The sequence below is a fragment of the Ammospiza nelsoni genome, chromosome 18, assembly GCF_027579445.1.
Source record: "Ammospiza nelsoni isolate bAmmNel1 chromosome 18, bAmmNel1.pri, whole genome shotgun sequence".
Classification (NCBI taxonomy): Eukaryota; Metazoa; Chordata; class Aves; order Passeriformes; family Passerellidae; genus Ammospiza; species Ammospiza nelsoni.
The window spans coordinates 7356089-7381231 of record NC_080650.1 but is presented as its reverse complement, the minus strand read 5'-3'; the positions used below and the strand labels follow the sequence as shown (position 1 = coordinate 7381231).

General features: G+C 43.0%; 1 protein-coding gene across 6 annotated transcripts in view; it reads right to left on the bottom strand.

Annotated features, from left to right (window-relative positions):
- Positions 1–372: 372 nt before the first annotated feature.
- ARVCF (ARVCF delta catenin family member) overlaps positions 373–25143 on the bottom strand; it is a 247197-nt gene continuing 222426 nt past the window's right edge. For 5 of the 6 annotated variants that reach the window (XM_059485486.1, XM_059485482.1, XM_059485487.1 and 2 more), the window contains 9 exons: positions 19328–19455; positions 18248–18398; positions 16729–16921; positions 15465–15576; positions 14758–14848; positions 13639–13692; positions 8951–9042; positions 6926–7039; positions 373–5551 (listed from right to left, as the gene is read on the bottom strand). In XM_059485486.1, the coding sequence (XP_059341469.1) occupies positions 6938–7039; positions 8951–9042; positions 13639–13692; positions 14758–14848; positions 15465–15576; positions 16729–16921; positions 18248–18398; positions 19328–19455 (923 nt within the window). In that variant the 3' untranslated portion in view covers positions 373–5551; positions 6926–6937. The remainder of the gene's footprint in view (positions 5552–6925; positions 7040–8950; positions 9043–13638; positions 13693–14757; positions 14849–15464; positions 15577–16728; positions 16922–18247; positions 18399–19327; positions 19456–25143) is intronic. The other variant, XM_059485483.1, reaches the window with a different exon arrangement.

The window sequence follows — 25143 nt, the reverse complement described above, 5'->3', positions numbered from 1 at the left end:
GGTTAGTAACTTTCCAAATGGAAAAGATATCAGCAAGTTCTGTGCTCACAGACATGCTGGCCCTTGAACAGTGATGCAGATGTTTTTCCCACAGAAATATGTCTGTATATTAAAAAAAACCAAAAAACTCCATGATCTACAGTCCAGGGTCATGCTACAACTCCAGCATATGGCAATGAGTAAAAAAATGTTCAGCTTTACTCATTTATAGGATATTTCAATTGCCTGTCATTACCACTGACCTTTTGCTAACACAGAGTATTGACCTGAGCTAGGGTTGAATAATCCCCTGCCACAGAAAACTGCTGCTGCAAAAGCCAAAGAATATTTGAGATACCTGATGTAACAAAAAGATAACCAATGGCACATGTATTCTTTCCAGGCATGGTTTATTGAAAACACACCAAACTGTTATCCTACATACCTGGTTTCTAACAAGCATTCTACTTGTCTGCATTATGGAAAGATCCTATCATAATAATAATACATTCTGTCACGGTAATATTTGTTCTATGAAAAGCATAATCCACCTTTTTTTCCTCTCCATACTTGTAAAATCAAACCATTCTGTTTCAGTTTATAGTACAGTGTAAATACAATGCAAAATCCCACCAGTCTAATCTACAGAGAGAATGTTGAGCAGTTATTACAGAAAACACATTGTTGATTTTTTTAAATTCTCCTACCATGAAAATTTTAAGGCACATGATAGTTACAAACACATTAGCTACTAATTACCAGTAAGCTTCTTAGTCTAGTTATTTTGTTTTTTTCTGAACAGTAAGAACCAGATTGGCAGGCCTTGTAGTATCTGCACCATCTTCCTCCTCACCTTGGACTTCAGATCATCCTACCCTGATGTCAAACTTTTAACAGAAAACAAAGGCTCATAATATCTTCCCCTTAAATGCACTAGGTTAGTTACTGTATCAGTAAATCAGAGATTTTCTCTGTCAAAGATAAGGAAACACCAGATTTTAGGGGTATCATAAAGAAATTTTGCAAAAAACTACACCTATATAAACACCTTCAAAAACTCCACCCCAACAGCACAAACCTGCTGGCTGAAAGTATTGGCACATTGTAGGTTTCACTGAGCCAGCAGCGGCTCAGCAGATGAGGCTATAACCACTCTTATGTGCCCATTTGGCTTCTGAAGCTTTGCTTGCTCAAGGGTTTGACGTGCACCTCTCTCACAGGTAGCTGAGCCCATGCTCAACCTTAAGGCAGGTAACAGAAGGTAACTCACCACCTTCAGTCTCATGAAACTGCTCTAGGAGTGAAAACTGCTTTGCCTAGCACAAGGCTTTCCTGCTAGAAAGCATTACTGAAACTGCTCCTCAGAGCTGGCGCCAACTTAGGAAACTGCTGTAACAGACATGCCACCCCTGGCTTTCTTCATGGGTCCTGACAGCAAGTCAGTTCCTAGTCCCAGGGGCATCTTGGCAACAGAGACCAGATTTGCTTTTCTGATAGAAGCACATTCAGAACCAGGTCTGAGCATGTGAGAACAGATCTGGGATAGGCAGCAGTTATGCCAGAACAGAAGACACTGAAGATTGGGACCTGTGGCTGCCCAAGCTGTTCCCTAGGGAGCATTTCAAGCTGACAACACACCTAGAGTTGTATGTATGGCTATACTGCTACTTAAATTCACAACAGAACCAAAATGTCCTACAGCCTTGCCTTTTGCTCTCCTCCTTGGATTCCACAGACACACTGACTGACCTGGGAACCATAAAGCACAACTGCTGCACACTTACTTGATGCTTCTCCAGGGGAGTTGGCACAGAGTGTTTGTTCAGTGAAAATGCCTGGGAGATATGCGAGCCAACTTCGAGGAAGAAGGTTCTATAGTAATCACGTGCTGTCAGAAGTCTCCCTCGCCCCTGTGTTATCTCAGCCCTTACTGGGCCATCAAATTTCCTCCTCCTCTTTAGCAGGAGTCTTGCAACACCATCACTTCCTTCCACAACCATCCCTCCCACTACAATTTCTGCAGGTAGAAATCTCTTCTATCCCAGCCTCTTGCAGGCAGATTCCCTCCTGTTTTCACAGTGGAGTCAACAGTAAAAGAGGAGGTCACAAACCTGAGCCCTAAAAAGCAGTGCCTGCCTTTTAGCAGGAGACTCTAGACCCTACTGCAGCATTAGTCAACACACACTGCCACTTTCCCTTCTTTACATACAGTCCCTGCTGCCAAAATACAACAATTACGGGTTCATACACCCACATTCCAGAACAGCTCAAACAGCCAGTCACACTTGAGCCAACAAGGGGAGAGGTGAGGGCAGGGGTGGGCACACATCCCACCAGTGAGCCCCTGGCCACCGACAAAAAGGACATTAAATCACTAGACCTGGTTCAAAGTACCCTGCTTTGGACCTCAGCAGGTGGGCTGATAATACAAAGTGATCGTTTCACAAACAAATCATCCCCCAATCTGTTTTCTTTCCTCATCATCCAAATAACAGTTAGTTTGTCAAGAAGAAAAACCCCCCACAGTAGTGCTGAGGATGGGTTATTGCTACATACTTGGGAATTAGTTGTCAATGTAAGGCATGGGAAGGGTAGGGGTTTGATGTGTGATTCCCAGGGGAAGCTTTGGCCCATCAACTTGGTATCCAACTTCTTGACACACCATCCTCTGATTTTCTGCAGCAATAAACCATGCTGTCAGCTCACAACTCTGCTGGCTGCTGTAACACCCCCAGGAAAACAAAGAACAGTTTGCTACGATGACCTGGGCAGCCAGTGCCATTTAACCTGATAGGGACAGTTCTGGGTGCAGTGTAAATACAAAAAAAGACTTTTGGGAGAAGTGAGATGGGGTCTGAATCTGCTTCTCCAATATCCTTAGTGTTTTTAGCCCATTAATGACACAGATGAACGTGGACTCCAACCCAGATTCTGAGTGTCCCTGTAGTGTCCCAATAAGAGCCATGGGATACCTAGGATTGGAAGTCATGACCATAATTGGCCCCAGTCACTTCATTTGCTCCCTCCTGCAGTTTTCTCTGATAACTTCTTGCTGGCTTTGAAATATCTGCACAATAACTAAACCACAAAGTCTTAGCAGAGACTCCTTTCAACAGTCAGGTCTTTATTTTAAGTGAACTTTTTCTCAGACTCCTTTGGTAAATATATGATTTGAAGTAGATCAGGGACAGACTGACAGCATGGCCCTTCTCTTACACTGTTCTAGTCAGCTACAAAGCAGGTTCCATTGCTAATTACTGAACGTTTTTAAAAAAATCCTTTCATATACAAAAAGAATACACCAAGTACATAACCAAAAGTGATATAAAACTCTTCTGTGTAGCTTGGTTAAAAGGGTCTCCGCGTATTGGCAGAACAAGTATGAAAAGAGCACCATTGATATAATATACAGTCAGACGATGTATCTGGTTTCATTGCCACACTTTATGTCTACACAGAGAGACACTGCCCCGACACAGATAGTCACAGGTGCCTCTCTTTGCTTCCCTTGATCCGCTGAGCATCTTTGGCCCAATAGGACTCTCATGCAGGTGAAATAACAAATCTTTGCTATGTTGATTTGCTCCAAGCAACTTCACCTTCCCCAGGATCCAGAAGTGACACTGCAACGTATGTGGAAGATGAGGGTCAAAAGGGAGCGTGCAAAGCAGCACACGTATCATCCAAATCACTGACAGCTTCTGGCATCAGTCTTTTTCCCTGAATCAACAAATGCTTCCCTCTCCTGCAAACTACTTTACATGGTTTTGTTAACCTATTCTCTGCACAACAATATATATATATAGATATATAGACTTTTTTATTTATTTATATATATGTATTCATGTCAAATTTTTAATATACTCAAGAAGATACAAAGCTCTTGGTACTTGCCTTTTTTTAAAGTTTTTTAAAATTTTTTTTTACAAAAAATGTAATGGTTACTATTACAGTAATATTTTGGGGGAGGTGAGATTGTTGGATACTTCCCCTTTTTAGTTACAAAAGGAACGGCAGGCACTGAAAACCGCAAATGATGTTTGCTAGACTCAAGGATGTGCTTTCCAGTCACACCGTTTTTAGGAGCTTGTTTAAAACTAAATGTGGCAATCAAAGAACAATGGCAACCAAGTAAAATCAGCAAAAGTCCTCTCAATGCTAATGCTGAGACATTTGCTTCCTATTCTCATCTGCTGCCCTCCCTTGACCAATGCCTGGAGAAAATCAGTGATCTGAAATCATTTAGTCCCCGGCATTTCCAGATACCACATTTGCAGAGTACATTTTCTTGAGGTAAACATTCCCCTACAGAAGGCAGGCCTTGGCATCCTGGAGGAGAGCTGCTGCACACAGGTGATTTTCACACCACGTGAAATATGCAATCTCAAAAGCAAAGGAACACAGAAACCATGACAATGATTTTAAAATGCCAAACCAGTTCCCTTTGTGGCATTTTTCATCAGGATCTTTAGCCCAAATCAAACATGGATCCAACACTGAAAAATTTATCAAATGTAAGTGACAGACCCATCTCAAATTTATAGTGTGTTCAAAATGAGACATCCTACAAAAAAGCTCCTATTTCCTTCAATGTCTTAACAGCTATGGCAAAAGTAGTTCATCATAATCAATGCAAAAATGATACATTTAACATGTAAAAGCTCCTTATTGCAATCTTTGAGAACATGAAAATAAAAAGCCAGCCAACTCCATTTCCCAGCACATATTTCTGAACCAGGGACACTGAAACCTTCCATAAACTGCTTTTCAATATGTAGAAATAAAAACAGACATTACAGAATTCAAAAGGCAGAAGTATTGTACACCAGATTATAATGATAATATAGCACTGTGATTGATATAGCTTACTCTAAAAGCAGATTATACAGCTTGCATCAATTTTGTCATCCACTCTCCAGTTCATTTAACTAGGCGTTTAATAGCTTTTGTTCTGCATTTTCTCCCTTCATTGAAATCCAATAAACCCACTCAACATTCCTGCACCTTCTGTGGGAATAATAAAGAAAACCTAAACATTTTTCAGAAAGCCTTCAAAAATGTTAAGAGTCACAGTTCAAAAGAAATCCCCCAAAACAAAAACCAGAACCATGAACCCCAAACCAGAAAAGTGCTATTCTCCTCATGGCTACACCTACAGTATCATTTCAAACATGCCGCAGTTCCCATCTCGCTGTGAAGCTGCCCCATGATGTGCGCTTCTCCAACTTGGCACCATCCACACGTAAGAGTCACCTAAGAACACAGCCAGCTACATGGAAGCTTGGATTCTCTTTTCTTGCTTTTCTTCTTGCAGGAGTGGGAGGGAGGGAGGGAGGGAGGGGGAGGCGGTGGCTGTCTCTGGTGGGAATGTCAGGGAGTTAAGCAGCAGAGTGTCTCGCTGTAAGGCATCGTGCTCCGGGCGATGGCACTCGGGTGGGTTCTCTCCCCACGCCCTCCTGGGACCTGCAGCCCTCCCAGTCTGAATGGCAGTGGTGACTGATGAGATCCTCTGGGTCGATTCAATGTTTGTTTCTCCCCCCTCAATTAAAAAAAATGTGGTTGGACTTTAGCCCTGCAAAATAAAGTCAGAACTGATTAATACCAGTCATTAGCATGGCCTTGGTGATCTCCATCACCTTGTTGTAGGACAGTGACTGGAAATGCCAACCTATGCCAACACATGGGCCCTTTGTTGGGCATGTCTGTGAAAAACAAGCACAAACCTAATTTTTCAAAGTCAGGACCCCACCTGTAGGGCTTCACTGCTCAGAGCAGAGTGCGGGAATGAAGCAGGCACCACAGGCACATTGATGCTACCCCGTGCCTGAGTCACCATGGCTCATCATGCAGCGCTGAGCAGCCGTGGGAGGCCAATGGTGCCAGGACCTGCTCTGTGACAGCACCTCAAAATGCTGAAAGCCTTCTCTGGGCAGGTGCTTCCAACCAGAAACAGAAACCATCTGCTAACACCTTGCATTTCTATTAGACTGAAAGGAAGGAGGGAAAAAAATATCCAGCACCACCACCCAAAAACATACAGGAGCTTTCTCTCCCACTAATGAAAGGGATTTCCATGCAGAATTATGTGGGTGAATTACAGCTCATGGTTAGGAATTTGGGCCTTTAAAGTCTCTTGCCCATTCTGATGGGAAAGTTGCTCAGTGCCTTCATGACAGTCACTGAAATTTTCCTTTAGTCATAGCCAGGGGCACAACACCTGCTGTTCCAAACACAGCATCCTCTGACGGAGTGCCAGAAGGTATCACCGGGGTGACTCGAGCAAGACAGCAGGACACAGATTAGCAGTGGCAGGAGCGAGGAAAGGCTGGTAACATTACTGAGGAACTTGGCACATGGCAAAGGCACACAACTAGAACACAACAAAAAGGCACCTTTCTTTAGTGACACACAATAAAAAAAAAAAGAAAATGGGAAGTGGGAGTTGTGGGTCACTATTTATTGTGTAACCAATATCATCTCTCCTTGCAAAGTAACTCCTGTACAGTCAGCAGCTTTCCTGCTGTAATTCGTGGGAACCTTAGGGGACATCCAAAAATAGTCAAGGATATGTTTTTTCTTAAGTCTCAGGCTAATCCTTATAATGAGCATTGAGGGAGAAAAATGGTTGGAAGCAGGAACACAATACTCAAATTCATTCCCATGGCCTAACAGCAGAAATATTTCACATTTCAGCTGACAACTAATCATTCACAATATTAATTTTCTGCCTGATTATTTGACAGGTTATTTTTAATCAAACTGTGGTGTTTTATTGCATTTCATTAAAGATACACTGAATAGTATAAACACCACTTTTTTTTTTCTTCCAAATGCACTTTCATCTATCTCTAAGTTAGCAGTTAGATTTGAAGAGATCCCACAGCTATACAGATCATGCACAAGAGAAAGTTATTCACTAGACCCAATTACCATTAAAAGGACGTACCATGCATGCAAATTAGACCCAGGAGTCAACAGGCTGGGGTTTAATGTCACGGGCATCCACCAGATTCACTGAAGCCCTGTTACTCCTGTTAATGTTTTTCCTATTTGTGTCATTCTGCAGCACAGGGTGAGGAGTTAAAGCAAAACAGAGCAGATTAATCAAACAAAACCACCAAACAAGTCAGCTTAAAGTAGCACAAGGGAAAATTAGTGGTAGAGAAAGAAACAAGATCAGCAAAGGCACAATACTGACAAAAGCATTTGCAACAGCCAAAAGGCCACACTTCCCTGGATTCCCAGCCTCCCATGAGCTTGCACACAGCTCACAAGCCACAACCCCCACAGCCACATTTCTGTTTGGCAGCACAGAGAGGAAGAGCAGCAGCTGCTCAGCTGTGCCCAGGTGAGGGCAGGGCTGTGGCCACTGTTGCTGTGCACAATAGCCTGGATTCAGGCTACCCCCAGGTGCTCAGAACCAAGAGGCAGCACAGGCTATGAGTCACACACTGTTGAGGTGAAATGTTTTTTCCTCTCTTTCTCATAAAAGCAAAGCAGCACCTCCTGAACTCTGGTTGTCCTTCACTTTGGTCATACACTGGAGTTAGGGCTGCTTGATGTGATTTTGAGGGTTGCATTGGACCACGTTAATGAATTTTGAGTAGAAAAAATAACAAGTACTTGTTAATTTTCCTATCTTATCCTATTTTCCTTAAAGAGATATTTTTTGCCAAGTTCCTATTGATCAACATTCTTATATAACTTACTGCATCCATTCCTGCTGCATCCTTGCACAACTGTACTCGAACTGTGATGAGGGAACTAGGAAGTTTATTTGACTGATACTGGCTCAAGCAGGACCATCTCTTGCCAACTGGAGGAGAGGGACACATTGTAGGACTTCAGTAATCAGCTTAAAAAAAGTCCAGGCAGATTGAAGCCACTCTCCAGGGTGTACCTTCTTGGAAAGGCAGAACACAGCAGGAAATGCCTGACTAGGCAAGTTAAAACAGACAAGTTGGTGCAGTTTTCCTAGTTTACCATCTAGGGAAGTATTTTTCTCCAAATCCCATTTTTTTATTTCCCTGTTCAACGATGGTGGGTTTGTCTTTCAGCTGACTGAAGTTTAACTGCTTCCCATCAACAGAAATCACCTGGATTTTCTGGTTTTATCAACAATGTGCAGAAGGTTATTAAGGACAGCCTTCTGCAGACTAGCAATAGTGTCTCCTACCACTGACTCTTATTTCAATGAATCCTCATTTTCCTTCTTGAAATTACTCCCCCAGGGGAAAATCCAAGCTTGTATTAAGGCCAGGAAGAACTGGTGGCCACAGCATTTTTACATTCACAGACTTTTTGCTCTGAAAAGGTACAGAAGTGCAACAGAAATTACACAGAGCCTACTGAGCCACACTTGCACACAGCCCATAATACAAAAAATCTTGTAAAGTAAGAATTATTTTCATTTAGAAAGTAGTCTAAATTTGTATTTAGAAAACACACAGACAACTGTGCATGTCTCTTCTTCGCTCTCAATCTCCCTGGCCCATGGCCATGGTCCACCATCAGGACTGTGAATGAGTGCTGCAGAAATGAGTCCTATTCACCACACTGCTGGACATGGACACACAAGATCACACCTATTTCTCATGATGAAGACAATAAAGCAGCATGACAACCTGAAGAGACTTGTCAAAACAAAGTCTGAGCACAGTTACACAGCTCAGGGCCAGGGAATGCTGCCTGGACAAGGGCAACAGAACAAACACTTCCTATCTTTACAACCTCATCCATTTACAAGAGTACAGGAGCAAGTACCTGCACTTGCTGCTGCACTGGAAAGCAACATTTTTTTTTTAATTTCTAGTTAGCCAAGTGCTAAATTACAAAATAATGCCTTTATGTGAAATAAAAGAAGGCCCTTTACACAGCCCCCTGGTGAGTGACTGCCCTGTGTTTCTGGCTGAGGACACTGGATCCTTTCTTCCCAAGGCACTAACTACCCTCAGCAGGAAGGGGAGCTCACTTTTAAAGGTTCCTTCTCGGAAGCATCTCCTGTGTTATCACTGCTCTTGTACTTGCGCTCCTTGTCTCGGTGGTCGATGGTGGAATATCCATCTGAGGAGAAAACACAACAGTCAGGCATGAAGCAAAAACAAGAGCAGAAACAGAGCTGATGCAAGCAGAATTCTTTAGCAAGGAAAACAAACCACCACAACCCAAAGATGCCGGCAGCCTGCTTCTCATGTGCTCCAGCTCTGAAATTTCATTTTTACTAGCTAAAAACAAACAGAGAAGCCTTCTTTTTATAGCACTGCCAGATGCTGGCACTCATTAGCAAGCAGCACTGTTTTCATCCCAGCCTGCTGCACTTTTTAGTGTGCCCAAGGAAAGCAGCAAGTTGTCATCTCATGCCCTGTGGCTAATGAGCTCCAAATTCAGCCCAAATCCTGCATTCCTTGCTTAGCAGTCTGATTAATTGGCTGTGTTCATTCTCTGAATGCTCTGCAGCCTGTTACCACTTTTCCTGAGCCTGACTACTAGCAGGACATGACAATAATTTGGAAGAGTCCCCGTCAGAGCACTGAGAAAAAGGGCCTGTCGAGTTGGAAGAAATCTCAATGCAATCCCTGCTGTGCTTGGGCTTTCATTGCAAAGCAGCACCTGTTGGTGCCTTTTCTCCTGACAACTATGGAACAGCATGAAAACATGATGAACACAAGGAAGAAAACTGTGAGAGAGTTCTATAAAGAAATGGCTGTAATTATTTCAGAACCTTTGCTTTGAATCATTGTCAGACAATGCAAAACTTAATTTATTTTCGTGATGCATCAAATTTCCCTCATTATCAGTGACAAATAGATCCTTGCCTGCTCTGCTTTGACAGCATTGTAATCTGGAGTAAACAACACCCAAATTTATACCTCCCTGTAGGCTTTTGTTTTCCCCTGTGTAACTGAGGGATCATTACTGTTTTCTTGTCCTGACAAACTGTGTTTTTAGAATACTACAAAAAGTTTTACATAAACTATGAAAATGCCTCTCTCTCCGTTTGTTACTTGCCTGTAACAGGCCATTAAGGAAAAGTGAGTGATGTATTTGTGGGCTTCTCGCGGCACTGTTTGCCCACATGACAACTGCACACAGAGTCAGGTTAAACTGAGAAAAGCTGAGAAAACTGAGAAACTGAGAAAAGCTGCAGTGTTCTGTGTGCCTCAAACCCAAGTGCACACAGACCAGCAACAAGCACCTGAAGCAGGATGCATTTTTGACATCAAGGGCAGTAAAAGATGATTTAACCATGCTGACCAAAAATAGCTAAGGAATTTTGGAGTTATACATGTAGTTCACAGATCATAAAGCATGATTTGCTACACAGCATTAAACTTACAATTACTTGTTGACAATCAAGATGCTTGACATTCTTAGCTATTCCTTTTGAACAAAAAAAGAAAAAAACCAGCTGCACCCAGCTACCCAGCCAGCACTCATGGGGAACGCACGACCAATAATTCTCTTTCAAATGACAGGCATGAACACTGCTAGTAGGCTATGTCCTAATCTACAGATTCATCATCTAGTTAGGACAAAATACTTCACAAAAGTATGTATTCAGTGATGCAAAAACAGAAAATTAAACTTGCAGCATCTGGGTGGTAGCTTTTTACAATCTCATGGTAACTCACAAGAATGTAATGGATCACTTTGCATTTTTGTAGTGGCATCATCATGGATGACCAACAAATACTTCCAAAAGGAATTGCCAAGACACAATGGAAACCTCTGAACTACCCCCAGAAAGCCACAGCCACTAAGTGAAGCTGATGGCAGCTGTGATAATTCCCAGGGAGCAAGGTCATTAGTAAACTATAATAATAAAAAATAAAAAACCAAATCAGATATTTAATAATATGAAAAAATTAAAACTCCCATACTTAGCCAGGACACATCAGCAAGAGGAAAATCCAATTTTTGCACTGGCAGTAATCTGACAACAAAGAACACTCAAGAACTTTGCCCTTTTCATCTGAACTCCAACACATTTTGCATTTTGTCCCATGGGCCCCTGGCCTGTACACAGACTGGCACCCACAGGTCATGTGTCCAAAATCCACACACTGTTCTATGCCTCTGTCAAGATAAGCAGCAGCAGAGATAGGAAGTTCATGATTTGATCAAATAAAATGAGAAATTGAAAGAGGCTGCATTAGAGAAGAAATACCTCGCTGCCCTGAGAACCACAGATCTACAAGGAAGTTAGAAATCTGCTTCTCCCATATTTCAGATTCATTTGAAGAGACAATCAGAAGTAACTGCTTCTGTGGCATAAAGATCTATACATATCTTGCTGCTCCAAGGTATAAGTACATTACTTTGACTTAATACAATCCCTTGTATAGACAAAAGTTACTTTGGTCAATAGAGCAATGTCCCATCCTTGGCTTGTTTATTTCTCTCTCTCAGCATCCTGCTTGTTGTCATCTCTATTGCTTCTCTATCTCCCCCTCACTCTACAGCAACATTTTTATGTCATCACAGATTACAGGACCAAATACATGCCTGCCAGTGTCAGTCCATTTGTGCCCTCACACAGCTCTCAACTTACAAAAGGTCAAACCTCTAAACCCATCAAAGAGAAGGAGGAGAAAGGAAAAGTCATGCCTGAAGATGGGCATGGAGGACAGTGGCATTTGAACTCTGTGTATCTGGTCTGAACAATTTCACTTCCCAAGTGCTCCTGTCTGAGTGCCTGCAGGTTAACTAAAGCACACACAGAGTTCTGGAGGATTTGGCACAGACTGGAGGTCACCATTCTGCTGCTTCTGCAGAGAGCTTGGGGCAGGGCCACAGGCACACAGTGACAGTGGCACTGCTGCTCTGCAGCCTGCCTGGAGTGGGGACACCTGACAGACCTGATCATCCCATGGTCACTCGTAATATGGGGTTTCTTCTGTCTCCCAGCACATCCACACCCTACCCAGGCTGTTCCACTGCCCCAGACAGCAGGGACCTGACTGCTCTAGTACTGCTGGCTGATGGGAACGGATCCTTCTGCCTCCCTCACCAATGACAGCCAAGTGATTTCCTCTGTTGAGAAGGGTAACCCCTACAGCATTAGCAAAGAAGCTGCACCAGCAATTTTCTTTTTGTGATCTTGAAGCAGAGCCCATGTGGGTTAACAGGAAAGGCCCAGGCACCAGGACAGCTTAAACACTGAGAAGAACCCACAGAGGAGGGGCAGACAGGTGGGGATGTTCTGGAACCATCAGTCCTGTATGGATGTACTCTGCAGGGGATGAACACTGGGCTGGAAGGACCAGTTCATTCCAGAGTGGAAAAAGAACAAAAACTCCAGAACATAACAGTCCACTATGAAGTTAAAATCTGAAAATATAGTCTAGAGCAGCCTTCTCATATTAATATGTCCATAAGACAAAAAACATGCAGCATTTGGAAGAGCCTGAAGAAAAGAGATGAAATGTTGTTATTCCAGTTCCCTGGAATTAAGGATAGTAAACTGGATAAATGAAGTTGTGCTATTTCAGAGGTCAGCTGAAAAGAGAATAAAGTCATAGTCATATTGGAAGTAAAAAGCACTGAAAAGCGGGAAGCAGGAAAATTTGACAGATCTCATCTTCTAAAGGTGATAAAAAGACTGGAGAACAGCATGGCCCAGAGAATCTGCCTGATGCCGTACATATGCTGTAAATTTGCATTTTGTTTTGTACTCAGGGCTGCACCAGTAACTCCTGAGAGCATAAGGCAGCAATTAATACTGAGATTATAAACAATCAGCACTGCCCATTCTGCACTACCTGCCAGCACACAGCTATTCCTGCCAGGCAATCCTCTACAAAGAGATTTTCTTCCATTGTGAGAACAAATGTTTCAGTGTTCCCTAAGGCAAAATACATATGGACAGTTGATTCATGGCAGGTGGCATCTCATTTTTCCAAGAATACAAAAGGTAATATATAATACCTGTTCTTTTACTTTCTGAACATGCTTGGCTTTTTTTTTTTTTGGCTCTAACTTGCTATTTTATTCAATCACAGTTACTAATAGCAGTGTACCAAACTGATCTGGAGGTATTCATACAGGTGCATTTAAATAGGTGCAAATTCTCAAGACACCACACAGCACCTTTATCTACCTTGGTAAAGGGAAAAAGCCCTACAAGTTTAACACTACAGAGCTTATCAGTCTCAAAGCACATCACTGACAGTCAGTGGCTCTTCTCAGTCTAGAGGAAAAGCCAGGCTCATTTAGATGCAGGTAAATGGAAAGCAGAGTCATGAATATCACACACACTAACCTATTTTTGGTTTTACCTACAAAAAAAAAAGGCAGAACAGATTTAAATACAAGCAATACATTGAAGTAAATTTTCAACTCTTTCTTTCAGAATCCTGGAGACTTCCAGATCTGTAATACGGAATGCAGCTGCCTCAGGGACCAAAGAGCAGAATGAAAGCTAGGTCAGTGTACCTCCAATATATGCATGAAGTAGTGGGGGAAATTGGTGTGACACTCTACATGTATACAAAGGAAAAAAAAAGACGATGACCAATATTTTGTGAGGTAATGTTTTGTTTTAAATGTCAGCTTTATCCATCTGAAATAATATCTCCTAGAGAAATAGCTGAACTTTCCTGTGAGTGACAGTGTGCTCTATTGGAACAGACAGAGAGTTTGATCTAGGACTGAATTTACCTGGGCCAAGTTCATCCATAGGTATCATATCACGACTCCCCGACTTCTCATTATCTAGAAAACAGAAGCATTGGAACAACTTGAGGTATATTTGCTTTTCTCAAAACCTGGTAGTTCTGAATTAGTCACAAAACCAGAGAGGTTGATAAAGTACTGAATGCAGAGATTATTGTAAAAAAAATTCTCGAACTATTCCATTGTTATCCATTCAGAAAGGGAAGTCTGAATCAAATTCTTCAGAGAGCACATGTAATCCATGTATTTTCTGCTTTGGCACTGTAATACAGGGCTTTCTCTCTCAAACAGAAACCACAGTTCTGCTTTGGACTACCTACCACAATTAACAAGCTTCTCTTTGGTCTCTCCAGAGTAAAAGAGAAGGAAAATAAGTCAGGGTGCAGCTTCTCATGGCACACCAGCCAATCCAGCATCTGCTGAGCCAACAGAAAACTAATCCACAAAGAAAAGAAGTTTCCTGTCACATCAGCAAGCTGACCCAAATCATCCTCAGTCTCCCATCATGTGCCAGGTTTGATCAAAGACAGGGAGGGTGGAAACAGGCAGGGCAGTGTGGGGCTGTTGTTTCTGCAGTAGCCTGCAGTTAAACCAGAGAAAGTGCACCAGACAAATCCTGCTCTTAGCAACCAGAGCCAGGCTCAGAGACACAGCAATCATGGTGAAATCAAAGCTGGTGCTACACTGGTGTTGGTGTGGCTGTGCCTATGAAAAAGCACAGATAGGATTAGTTGGAGCTTGAATAAACTCCTCTCCAATAAAAAAATCCTGCATGGTAGAGGAAGAGGCTGTGCCAAAATGGGCACATTTATTTAAAAAATGGAAAGACTCCAATACAGAGTAGGGGTAAGGTCAACCCCACTTGCAGGAAGATTAAACTGATAACACTGCATCCAAGTTGAGAAAACGGTATCAGCAGTGTACATTTTGTAAGGAAAGAAATTCTATCCATCTCCAGGTAATAGGGACTGATTATTTTGAGACTGTGGGGTAAAAAGCACACAGGAATAGTTCATTTTTACCCCCTTGTGCTGTAACACAGTCACAGCAAATCCAGAAAACCAGTAAAGCACTATATGACAAGCGATAAAGAGAAGAACTGACCTTGACTTTTATCCACCAGAGGCAAAGTGCTGTCATCATAGCCAGACCTGCCAGCAGTACCTTTGGAGCCCTTTGGAGCTGCAGAAACAGACTACAAGAGAAAAACCACACAGACACCAAATTGCTACTCATGGAAACTGAACAATACAAATAAATGAACCAACAGCACGGGGAGAGATTATAGAATGCACTTAAGCCCCCCTTCTGTTGATAATACGGAACTTTTAATACAGAATATATTTCATTTCTGATAATACAGAATATTTTTCATTTTCACATCAATTTGATGGAGTTTTCTCCCTGTTTTCTCAATGGCAGCACTGCTGCCCTGTGAAAGAAGCAAAAGCCTTCCACAAGAAAAGGTGAGGAGGCTGCATGTCAAGCAGAGGTGGCTGCCCTAGGCTGCTGTACAGAATGTTTCAAAGGAGACACAACTAAGACAAGACATACTAATTCTTCCACCAGTAAATCGGGGCATTTGGGCTGTACAGGAAGGCAAACTCCCCAAACCTAACAAGCTGCATTCCAAAGACCACACCAAAGCACAGCCAGACATCTATGCAGGATGGTGTTACTGAGTAGGGTACAATCCACTGTGCTCTCAACTGCAAGAACAGAAGTGAAAACGAAGATCTACAGACTGCAAGGGTGGCCTAAGTAAGGACATCTCCACTCAGGCACTTCCAGAACCTATTTAAGATCTTTACCTGAAAGTGTGACTTGTTCCACCCATCCTTCTGAAGGGCATTTCGTAGTTCTTTATAGCTCCAGATCATCTGAAGAATGTGAGATGCTGCTTTTGTTTCTCTGGGAGACTGGCTGATTTGCAAGATAAAATGACAGTTTAAGTATCAAGCAATGTCCAACTATTTGTATGTTAATACTCCACACAGCTATTATTTGAACCTATAACTAATGGGATATATGTGAAATCATTCAGTGACTTCCTAATATCTACAGGTATTTGCTGACAAAACCAGAAATTGAAATGTTATGAATTTTGCACATTTCTGTGTTTTCAGAGGTATTGCTGGACAAGCACTGTCAGGTCAGGTCAGAAGCCCTGGTGACACTTTTGTCTTGTAGCTGTCATTAACAAAGAACAGACACATTCCATTCTGCCTGGATTTAATGAGGAAAAAAAAAAACCCAAACAAAAAAAAATGTTCTCAGCTGCTTTTCAAACCTTCATCCCAATGTACACCTATTCATCACAATTCAATGAAGTTGCTCCATGGTTTAAAATACCTTACACAGTAATTTCGGTCAGCAAAAAAAAGTAAGCTGTTTTTAAATCGAAAATGAAATTTTATCTACTCCTTATTAAGTCAGTACACAGACACCTTTTATAATATAGAACAGGTGTAGATTATTGGTGGCTCTCATATTTAGTAACAATACAACCCAAGAAGGCTACTGCAGCCACCCTCCCAGAAGTCTGCAGCAAACACACCTACAATGAACTATGACAGGAACTACACGAAACAAAGTTTCCTCTACAGCAGTCAGAACAGAGTTCTTAAATGGAAGAAAATTTGTCACTTAAATCACCACCAGCAGCCCTTTGGCCAGAACAATTACCACACACCATTAACCATTTCACTTAAAAGAAACAGATTTCATCACTGACATTCCAGCAGTGGAACACAGAAAAAAGGCTTTCCAAACTAAAACCAAAGATCATGATGTCACTGCAAATGCTGCCTGCTGAGTGTATATGTGGTGCGAAGATGATTCTGACAAGGAGAGAGCACATCTTAACATGACTGAAGTGACTCATCAATTAACCTTTTTCATCAAGTACATTTAAAGGTGCTGGCTGGCTTTACTTTGTTTATATTAACTGCTGAAATTACAGCTCGGAAACATTGGGATGCTCCAATACTTTCACAAAGCAAAAGCTGCTGTTCATAGCGACATTTTCATGTTTGCAAGGAGTTCTTATGCCTTTTGCTTTCAACTGTCACTTACCTTGACTTGCTGATAGCTACCAGCTTCTGAATGCCCTGTGTCTGGATCAGAGACCTTGCATTTTCTGAGCTGTCAGTAATGATTTCATGGATGGTATTCAACACTGCAACCACAGTGTCCTCTTCCAGGTTCTTTGCAGATCTCTGCTGCCTGCTGGGCAAATTTCTTACCAGCTCACCCATGGCATAACTACCTAGATAAGGGGAAGAGATACCATTAGGCAGCCCTAATAATCAGTTCAGCTTTCCAACCTGAATGATAGAAGTCAATGGTGTTTGCTATATTGAAGAAACCCCTTATAATGCATGTGTTTTAAACCACAAGACTGGAACTTCACAGAGTATTTATCATTCATTCATTATTTCAAGGTGATTGACAGCTGATAAAGCTAAAATAAAGTCCTTCATCACAGATTCTGAAAGGTATTGAGGAGAGAAAAAAGGCATTTTTACTGAGAATTTTACAGCCAACATCTATCATATTTTGCAAAGCCTGAGGCAAAAAAGCATCCAGTAGTGGCTAATGCCAGGTATTCATGCTAATACACACACATGGTTTACTCAGCTTAGCCCTGTAATAGGCCTTCTGGGGCAAGGTGGGCAGCCATGCATTTATTAACCTTCTCCAACAAAGGTAAGAGAGCGTTTCCTCCTGGGTGCAGCTAGCCTTCTCCATGTATAGTACTTGAGAAAAAACAGGGAATCTGGACTTTATCATTCCCAGATATCCATCTGTACCATTTGCCTGGCTACACCTCTGAACTATTAAAATGAGAAGCTGACATATTAAGGTAGAATCTCACCTTGCAATTGCCATGATGGCCCTAAACATGTCACCAGAATTTCCTGGCCTGACAAAGCTAGAGTTTAAACAAATACCTTAGTTAAATACAGAAGTCATCTAAAGGAAAAAACTCATCTCAGCTGAATCTTTCAAGATTCCTGCTTATGGGCAGGTGAATGTTATTTACCACTTTGGATAGGAGCTACAGCAGCGCTGAACATCAACTTGAAGAATATTAAGTTGTTTAGTGTCCAGCTCCTACAAGTATCCACCAGGCAAAGGGATGAGAAAGGAAGGAGGAAGCAAAAAACCAAAGGTACAACTTTAGAGCTCCCTGCACTTCCCCAGGTTAGCTCAGCAAAACAAAGGCCAGACTCCCACTCTAACTGCAATACCAGGTGGGCCTAAGGAGCAACATCTATGAGCACAAGTCCCATAACAACCAGAGCTAAGGAAAAGACAAGAAACCTCTTATCCCATCCAGCCCTCTGCACATCTACTACACACACTCCTCTCCTGCAAAAAAGTATACCTAATGGTTCTCTCAAGTTAGAGATCTCCCTCAAGCCACAGCTTGTTTGAGTGGGCTGGACATACATTCTGAGCTGACAGCTCCCCACTTGACAGATACATGGATGGAAACTGCAGAGAGAACAAATCCTCAACAGAAGGGACAAAACCTCAGGTCTCAAGGGTCTCCAAGCTCCCAGGCTGGTTAGAGAAGTTCAGAAGATACCTATGAGGTCTTTATTGCGGCGATCCATGGAAAGGTTTCTCAGGGCAATGGACACAGCCCTCACAACCTTGTCTGAGTCGGACTGGAGCAGCTCCACGAGCACCGGCAGCCCCCTCTCCTTCCGCACCGTCGCACGGATGTACGTGGACCACTGACCAGGACACACAAGGGAAAAGAAACAACACCAAGTACTGTGAGTTCATACACCTGCTCTTCCCTTGCCCCTGGCATTTCCTTCAGTGCTGTAACTCATTTTTTCTCTGCAAAGACCAGTTAGGTTGTGGGTGCTGATTTATCCCATTGCCTTCAACCTTCATTCAAGTTCACCAAGAACCAAGGAAGAAAGGGTGTATAAGTTCATCCTACAGCTTCTGGGGAAAGAGAGCAGGAACAGAAGGAAGAAGCATCATCTGCCAGCATCTGTTCTGAACACACCTTGGTGTGAAAACACATCCCTCTGGATTAGGAAAAAAGAGGTCACTTGGAGGAAACACTAAAGCATCTAAAGCATCTGTTATCTTCCTCCTCCTCCAATTTCATGGTTTTATTCTGTTTCATGATTGTTTTTCAAACAAACCTGTATTATTTAAAATAAGCTGGCAGGCAGCCGTGAAACACCACCCTGCCAACCCTCAGGCTGCTATCAGTCCCACTTTGCTGAGCAGTTCTAGAAGTAATCAGGCAAATCTTTGCGAGAACTGCCTGATTAGTGCTGGGGATGCTTCACAGAGGGTATTAGGGGACACTCTGGAGTGCAGTTTCCTCAGCTAACTGTCAATCCAACAAGTTAAGTATTCAGAACACATAACTATCTAATACCAGGCTTTTCTGAATGGACAAAGCAATGCTTACATGGCTGAAGTGGTGGCACTGAGCATAGTTCTGCTATGTAAACATCACCAGCCCAGAAGATGCAAAATGTGTTCAATAAGCAAATTGAACTAATTTCCTTGACATTCCCACTTCCTTCATTTTTAAAGGAGATACAAATGTACAAAGTAACAGTGCACCTACAATGGGACATCCCCTTACTCTTTACTTACACAAAGGAAACAAAAGAAGACTGAAGACTACACTCACCGTCCAGTTGCCAGCACTGAGGTTCTGCAAAGCTCCTGCTGCAGCTTCCAGAGTGTTGAAGTTCTGACTTTCAGTGAGGATGGAGAGGTACAGTCGGACCACATCTGGCTGGTACAGTAATTCAAAGCCTGCAGGTGGGGCAAGAGGAGAACAGAAGCAAGAAAGGCAGAGAACACAATGTATAAACAAACACATACTCCTATTTAATAACCTAACAGAACAACCGAAAGCTGTGACGACACAGAAGGAAGAGCTTTTGTCATGTCCAAGACATTCTATCCACAATTGCTGGAAATGGTGGAGACACCAACACTTCAAGGTTGTCAATAAAGGCTGACAATTGTCTTAAGGTTGACAGTTCTTTCTGGAATCTGTGCTATGCTATGAACTGCCCAGAATGCAGGTGGTGACAAGGGACAATTTTTGCCTGTGACAATTACTACTTTGCATCTCTAGACTGGGCTGCAAATTCACCTTGCACTCCTGTCCTTGCTCAAATATCTCTCAATACTTTTAGAGACACAAAGAGCAGGACCAAACAGAGTGAGCTACACCATCCTGTCAGCCACACCCTGCACACACCTAGGGGACAGAAGGAAGGGGCAGGATGTCAAAGTGACCAGCACCCCCAAGTGTGAGTGGCAAGGAGGAACACTGACTCTAGTTCAGATATTCAGCACAGAAATACGCCAGCATTGTCCCACTCTGGGAGACTGTGACAGCCACATCTGTTCACTGCAGATCCCAGAGTCACTGTATCAGCTGTGCAGTTTCAGCATGACAGGAATGAGAGCTCTGCCAAGGATTTCCTTTTGTGATGCTGAGTAACTGACAGTACCATCCTGTTCTGACTTCCTCATCCATAGGATTAGTATTTATGCATCTACCCACCTTAAAAGGATCTTCGGCAAGAACGCTATCACTCGAAATTGCTGAACAATTTGTAGCAATTTTTACCTATCTTCTTTCACTAAGTGTAGCATGACACACTGCATCAATAAGGGCAGAGTACGCCAAGCATCTGCTTAAAGGACTGGCCAGACAAACCATCTCAAAGTGCTGTTCAGGTTATGTGAACAAAAAAACTTAAACCCCTAAATTGCCTTGGTGAGTGCACGAGGGCACAAGCAAGCTCTGGTCAACGTGACTCATGTGTAGTCACTGTAGCTGCTCTGGTGGCCTTTGGGATGTTTGCAGTAAGGAAGCATTAGGTAATGCAGTAAGCATTACCTAGGAGAGGATTTCTAGTAAAACATGACATCAAAGAAAGCATAAAGGTGTGAAGAAGCCTGAGCAAAGAGGCAATTTCAAGCTTGTTTTGAGCAAAATAATTTTTATTATTTGTACGCATGAAAAGAATGTTCTTCACATAACAAGATGCTGTCCTAGAATTATAGCATAATTCAAAGCAAGTTTACCACTAGTAAGACAGGAAACCTCCAAACACAAATCACTTTCTCTCTTCAGCACTTTCTTTTCAAAATCACCCATCTCTCATACACACATCACAGACTATCATATTTTAGACATCTTCGAGCAATGCTGTCCTATCCAGTGGAGATATATTTTTTCTTCCCTGTTGCTGAAGGCTTCCTGAAATAAGAGCCTTGATTTTAAATGAAAGTATTTCTCCACATCCTTCATATGGCTCTGTGGCTTTTTGAGTCAAGACCTCAGAACTCAGCCCTCTAACACTGTCTATGAACACAAGCTGTGTTAACCCTCTGGCTGTACAGCAGGTACTTATCCCACTGAAAGCAAGCAAACACCATCAGCCAAGGTTTGTTCCATTCCAAAAATCCAATCTATGCATGAGGATCCATGAGGATCCAAGTACTGGTTCATACTTTCCATGCTCAGCCTCTCGTGTGCATCCCAGCACGCCCAGGCCCTTCTCCAGTGACTGGACACTGAACCTGCTCCATGGCCGTGTCTCCTTTCAATGCCACCACTTGCTTGCTCCACATGACACCCTAGAGATACGTGCAAACACAACAGATGGCAACCCCCAAAGGCATCCTGCCAATCCATACCACTGACTTTGTTCTTCTCAAGTGTCCTCCCCTTGTACTGGGATCACTGCCCTCTATATTGAATGCTGAGGAAAAACTACCATTACTTAAGCCATGAAGCATGAACAGTTGTACAGCTTTTCTCCATTCCTTGAATAAGTCTGTGATTATCTGACTCCAATACAACCTTCATATCACCCTTTTCCCCTGCCACTTCACAAGGTGAATTGGCAACCTAAGAACTTCTCAAGAAAAAACACTGCTGATAAGCGCCTGGTGTTCCTTTCCTGAACACTAATACTTAAAAATCTCTTAGGATAGCCTACTGGAATTTTGACACTGTTATCTTTTAAGGAAGCTTTGCTGAAATGTAAATCAGATCAGCAGAAGAGATGAAGGCAGGTTCATTAGCAGACAATATTCATACAGAACATTTTCTGCTTCTGTATCTGAGCTCAGACTTGCCTGTGGTTCAACAAGATGCAATTGTTCAGCCAGTCTTCTGTTTAGAAGTACCCAGTTGTAATTTCGTCACACTTGGAAACAGCCCCACACTGTTACTCTGTCCTGTTATTTAAATGCAGTCTGTGATGTGCCCTTCCTGTCAGTCTGTACACTCCTTTTTGACTGGACACACGTCCTTCCTCAGCACCTTGCTGTGTGTGAGTGCTGAGACGCTCCAACCTCCTCCCCTCTGCTCCCCTCCTGTGGCCACAGCTGCATTCCAGTCACGCACCTCACCCGTTCTCTGTCATTACCTCTCTCCATGCATGAAAGCCTCTCCTTTTTCCTACTTACTACTGTAAGAGCATCTCAAAAATGCCTTCACCTTCTCTCTTCAATAATGCACAGCATTTTCTCTACCAACCACCAGTACCTTCCTGCTTTGGGGCATAACTCCTTAGCAGGTGGTGGATGATTCCCTCCTCACTCTACCCCCTCCCCCTTTTCAACTACATTTATGCCTCTGCCCTACTGGCACCTGTCTCAAACAGTGCCAGTGAGTGCTACACACTACCCACAGCTCTGTCCTCCCTCCTGCCTCCCCTGCTCCTCTCCCAGCACTGCAGCTCTTCTGGGTCAGCCTGGCTATGCCAGAGAAAAGCAGCAGGAGTACCAAGAATGCCCCTCACGGAGGCTGCTCATTAGCAGGGATGAAAAACTAATAACGAGAAAGTTGCTGCTGCACTGGAGGGTTTTCCCTCTCTGACAGCAAGCTGACACTTTTCATAAGCGTTATAGTGCCTTAAAAAGAAAAAAACAAGTTTTAGATTTTCTCCATCTGCCTCCTGTCCTAATGAATCCAGTTCTGCTATTTATAGGATGCAATTTGTCTGAATTATTATGAATTTCCTACCAGTGTTGCATGAAGGCCTTGTACGTTTTTCCATGAAGCGCTTCACGCACGTTCCTGGGAAGCACAGCTGGTCTCACCTCCATTAAGCACTTGCTTCTTTTCAAAACTGATTTCCTTAATTTCAAGATCATCTTAATTATTTTTTTCAGGTAATGATACTTTTATGAAAAATACAGCTAACTCCTTACACCCATTTAAAAATGGATAGAAGAAATGAGAAAAGAGGGTTATTAGTGATAGAGAATACATCAAACGATAAAAACATCCATTGTTTTTCTTTTTTCTTTAAAAAGCTGTTTTAATTATAGCCCAGATTTAGCACTGTTCTTAAAAAGATAATCTTCCTGAAATAAATGAGATTTTTCCATTGGTTATGGATTTGTGCTGAATTGCAATCTGCACTGTTTCCTCCTGGAAAAGCATGGAGATAAGTAATTTATTGCTTCTTTCACTGCAGAAAGCAAAGTAAACAAGTTCACTGTATTAGCTTTTGGCTTTCAGAGAAATGCCTTGGACAGTCATGTCACTGTGAACATCAGACCTTTTGCAGTGTGTGAGCATTCCCCCAGCTAACAACAAGAACGTGTCACAGAGGAGTATCTTCCATATTAGAGTCATCTCCAACACACTGCAGTCTCATCTTTCTGAGAAATAGGAAGATGAGCTTTTTTGTAGCAGAGTTGCTCAGAACTGGCAAATGGGACTATTTCTGTGTGAAGTTCACATTACCAGGACAGGATGTGGCAAGTAGATTATCTGCCCAGGGAACAGTGACAGCACAGACAGCAATTTGAATCCTGAATGGAAAACACCTGAGGAATTAGCTGGGGCAGATTAGCCATCTCCATCCCTTCAGCCCTCAGTCCCCGTGCTGAGAATGATGCAGCAGCTCCTGGATTATCTCCTCCACAAAACTATTTGCTTTCATCTTGGCAATGCTGATCCTGTGCCTATACTTAGCTGCATTCTGGCAATAACATGAGATACTGCACCAGGTGCCTATCTCTGATACACTCGCTTAATCCCAAATTCAGACAACTCTTTTTGGAACAAGGCTGCCAAACCTATTCCCCTTCACCACCCATTCCATTTAGGATTTATTCTGCCACCACAGGCATGGGAAATGATACATGTGGATGCTGGACAGATGAGGAATCGCCTGCTGCTGCAGCAGAAATACACTGCTTAATTTTCTATCCACACAAAACTTCTGGACTGATGCTTGAAACAACTGTCAAATTTCAAATTTCATAGGAAGCTGAAGGATGTTGACAACACTGTAGAAAAAAACCTAAGCAACTCCTAAACCGGGGGTGGGGGTGTGTCTGTGGAATCACTGAAGTGAACCTGATAGCTACTCACTCTTGCAGCGTGCAGACACAATTCCCACTCACTGCATTTGGCTTCCCGACAGAAGCTGCAGCAGCACCTGCAAGGCAGCACCTCTGGGGCTGCCACTACAGCAGGAGGCGCATTCCCGGCCCACAGCCCCCAGGGGCTGCCGGCACTGCGAGCTCCGCGCTCGCCCTGAGCCGCACCTGCAGCGCCGGCAGATGGAGCGAGAGGAGCCCGGACCGCGCCTCCTCTGCAAGGTCACCCGAAAACAGACTTTGCACAGTGGAAAAACATCTCCCTCAGCAGCCAGGAAGCTATCAGCCAAAAACAAAAGAAAAAATTAAAAAAGAGAGTAAATAGTCATGACAGTAAAAAAAAATGAACACTAAGAATCTGCACGAAAGAAAAGCTCCGCAGCCCTTGGACTCCTGCCCTCTGCTGACAGCCGGCCGGTACCTTCAGCACAGCCTGTGTAGTTCATTGTCTGCAAGGTCTAAACCAGGGCTCAGAAGTATTTGCCACAAAAATGTTTTCAGAACACTTCAGCAGCAGATCAGTCCTGCAGTTCAACTCTCCCCTTCCAGGAACCCCTCACCTCACAGTGTGGTTTTATAGAAGACTACATGAAAAGCCCCATGGAAAGCTGGGGGAGGCAGCTGGTTACTTTAGTAAAAGCAGTAATCAGATCCCTAAAAACCCAACCCATCAGCTCCCTTCCATCTGTACGCTATGCTTCAGCACCCAGTGCACAGAGCAGCTTGAATGCCAACATAAACTTGCAAGATTCTTCTAATTGAAAGGCTTAGCAGTAGTGCGAGCACAGCCAGCTCCAGCAGAGCCAAACACTTGGCATAACTGCCCGAGAATGCAGCTCGATGCAGATACATGCAGAATACTGAGTGACACACAGCACAGGCACAGCAAACTCTGCAACAAATGGAGATGAAATAATAGGTGGAAAGTTCTGAACAGTCCCTGTGGCTTTCACTTCAAGGTACAGCACAAGTCAGGACTGGTACTGAGCTTACTGCAGAGACTGAATCACAAATACAGCATCCACCAGTGAGCAGCAGCTCTGAAGACAGACAGAACAGCCTTTGAATAGTATTGAA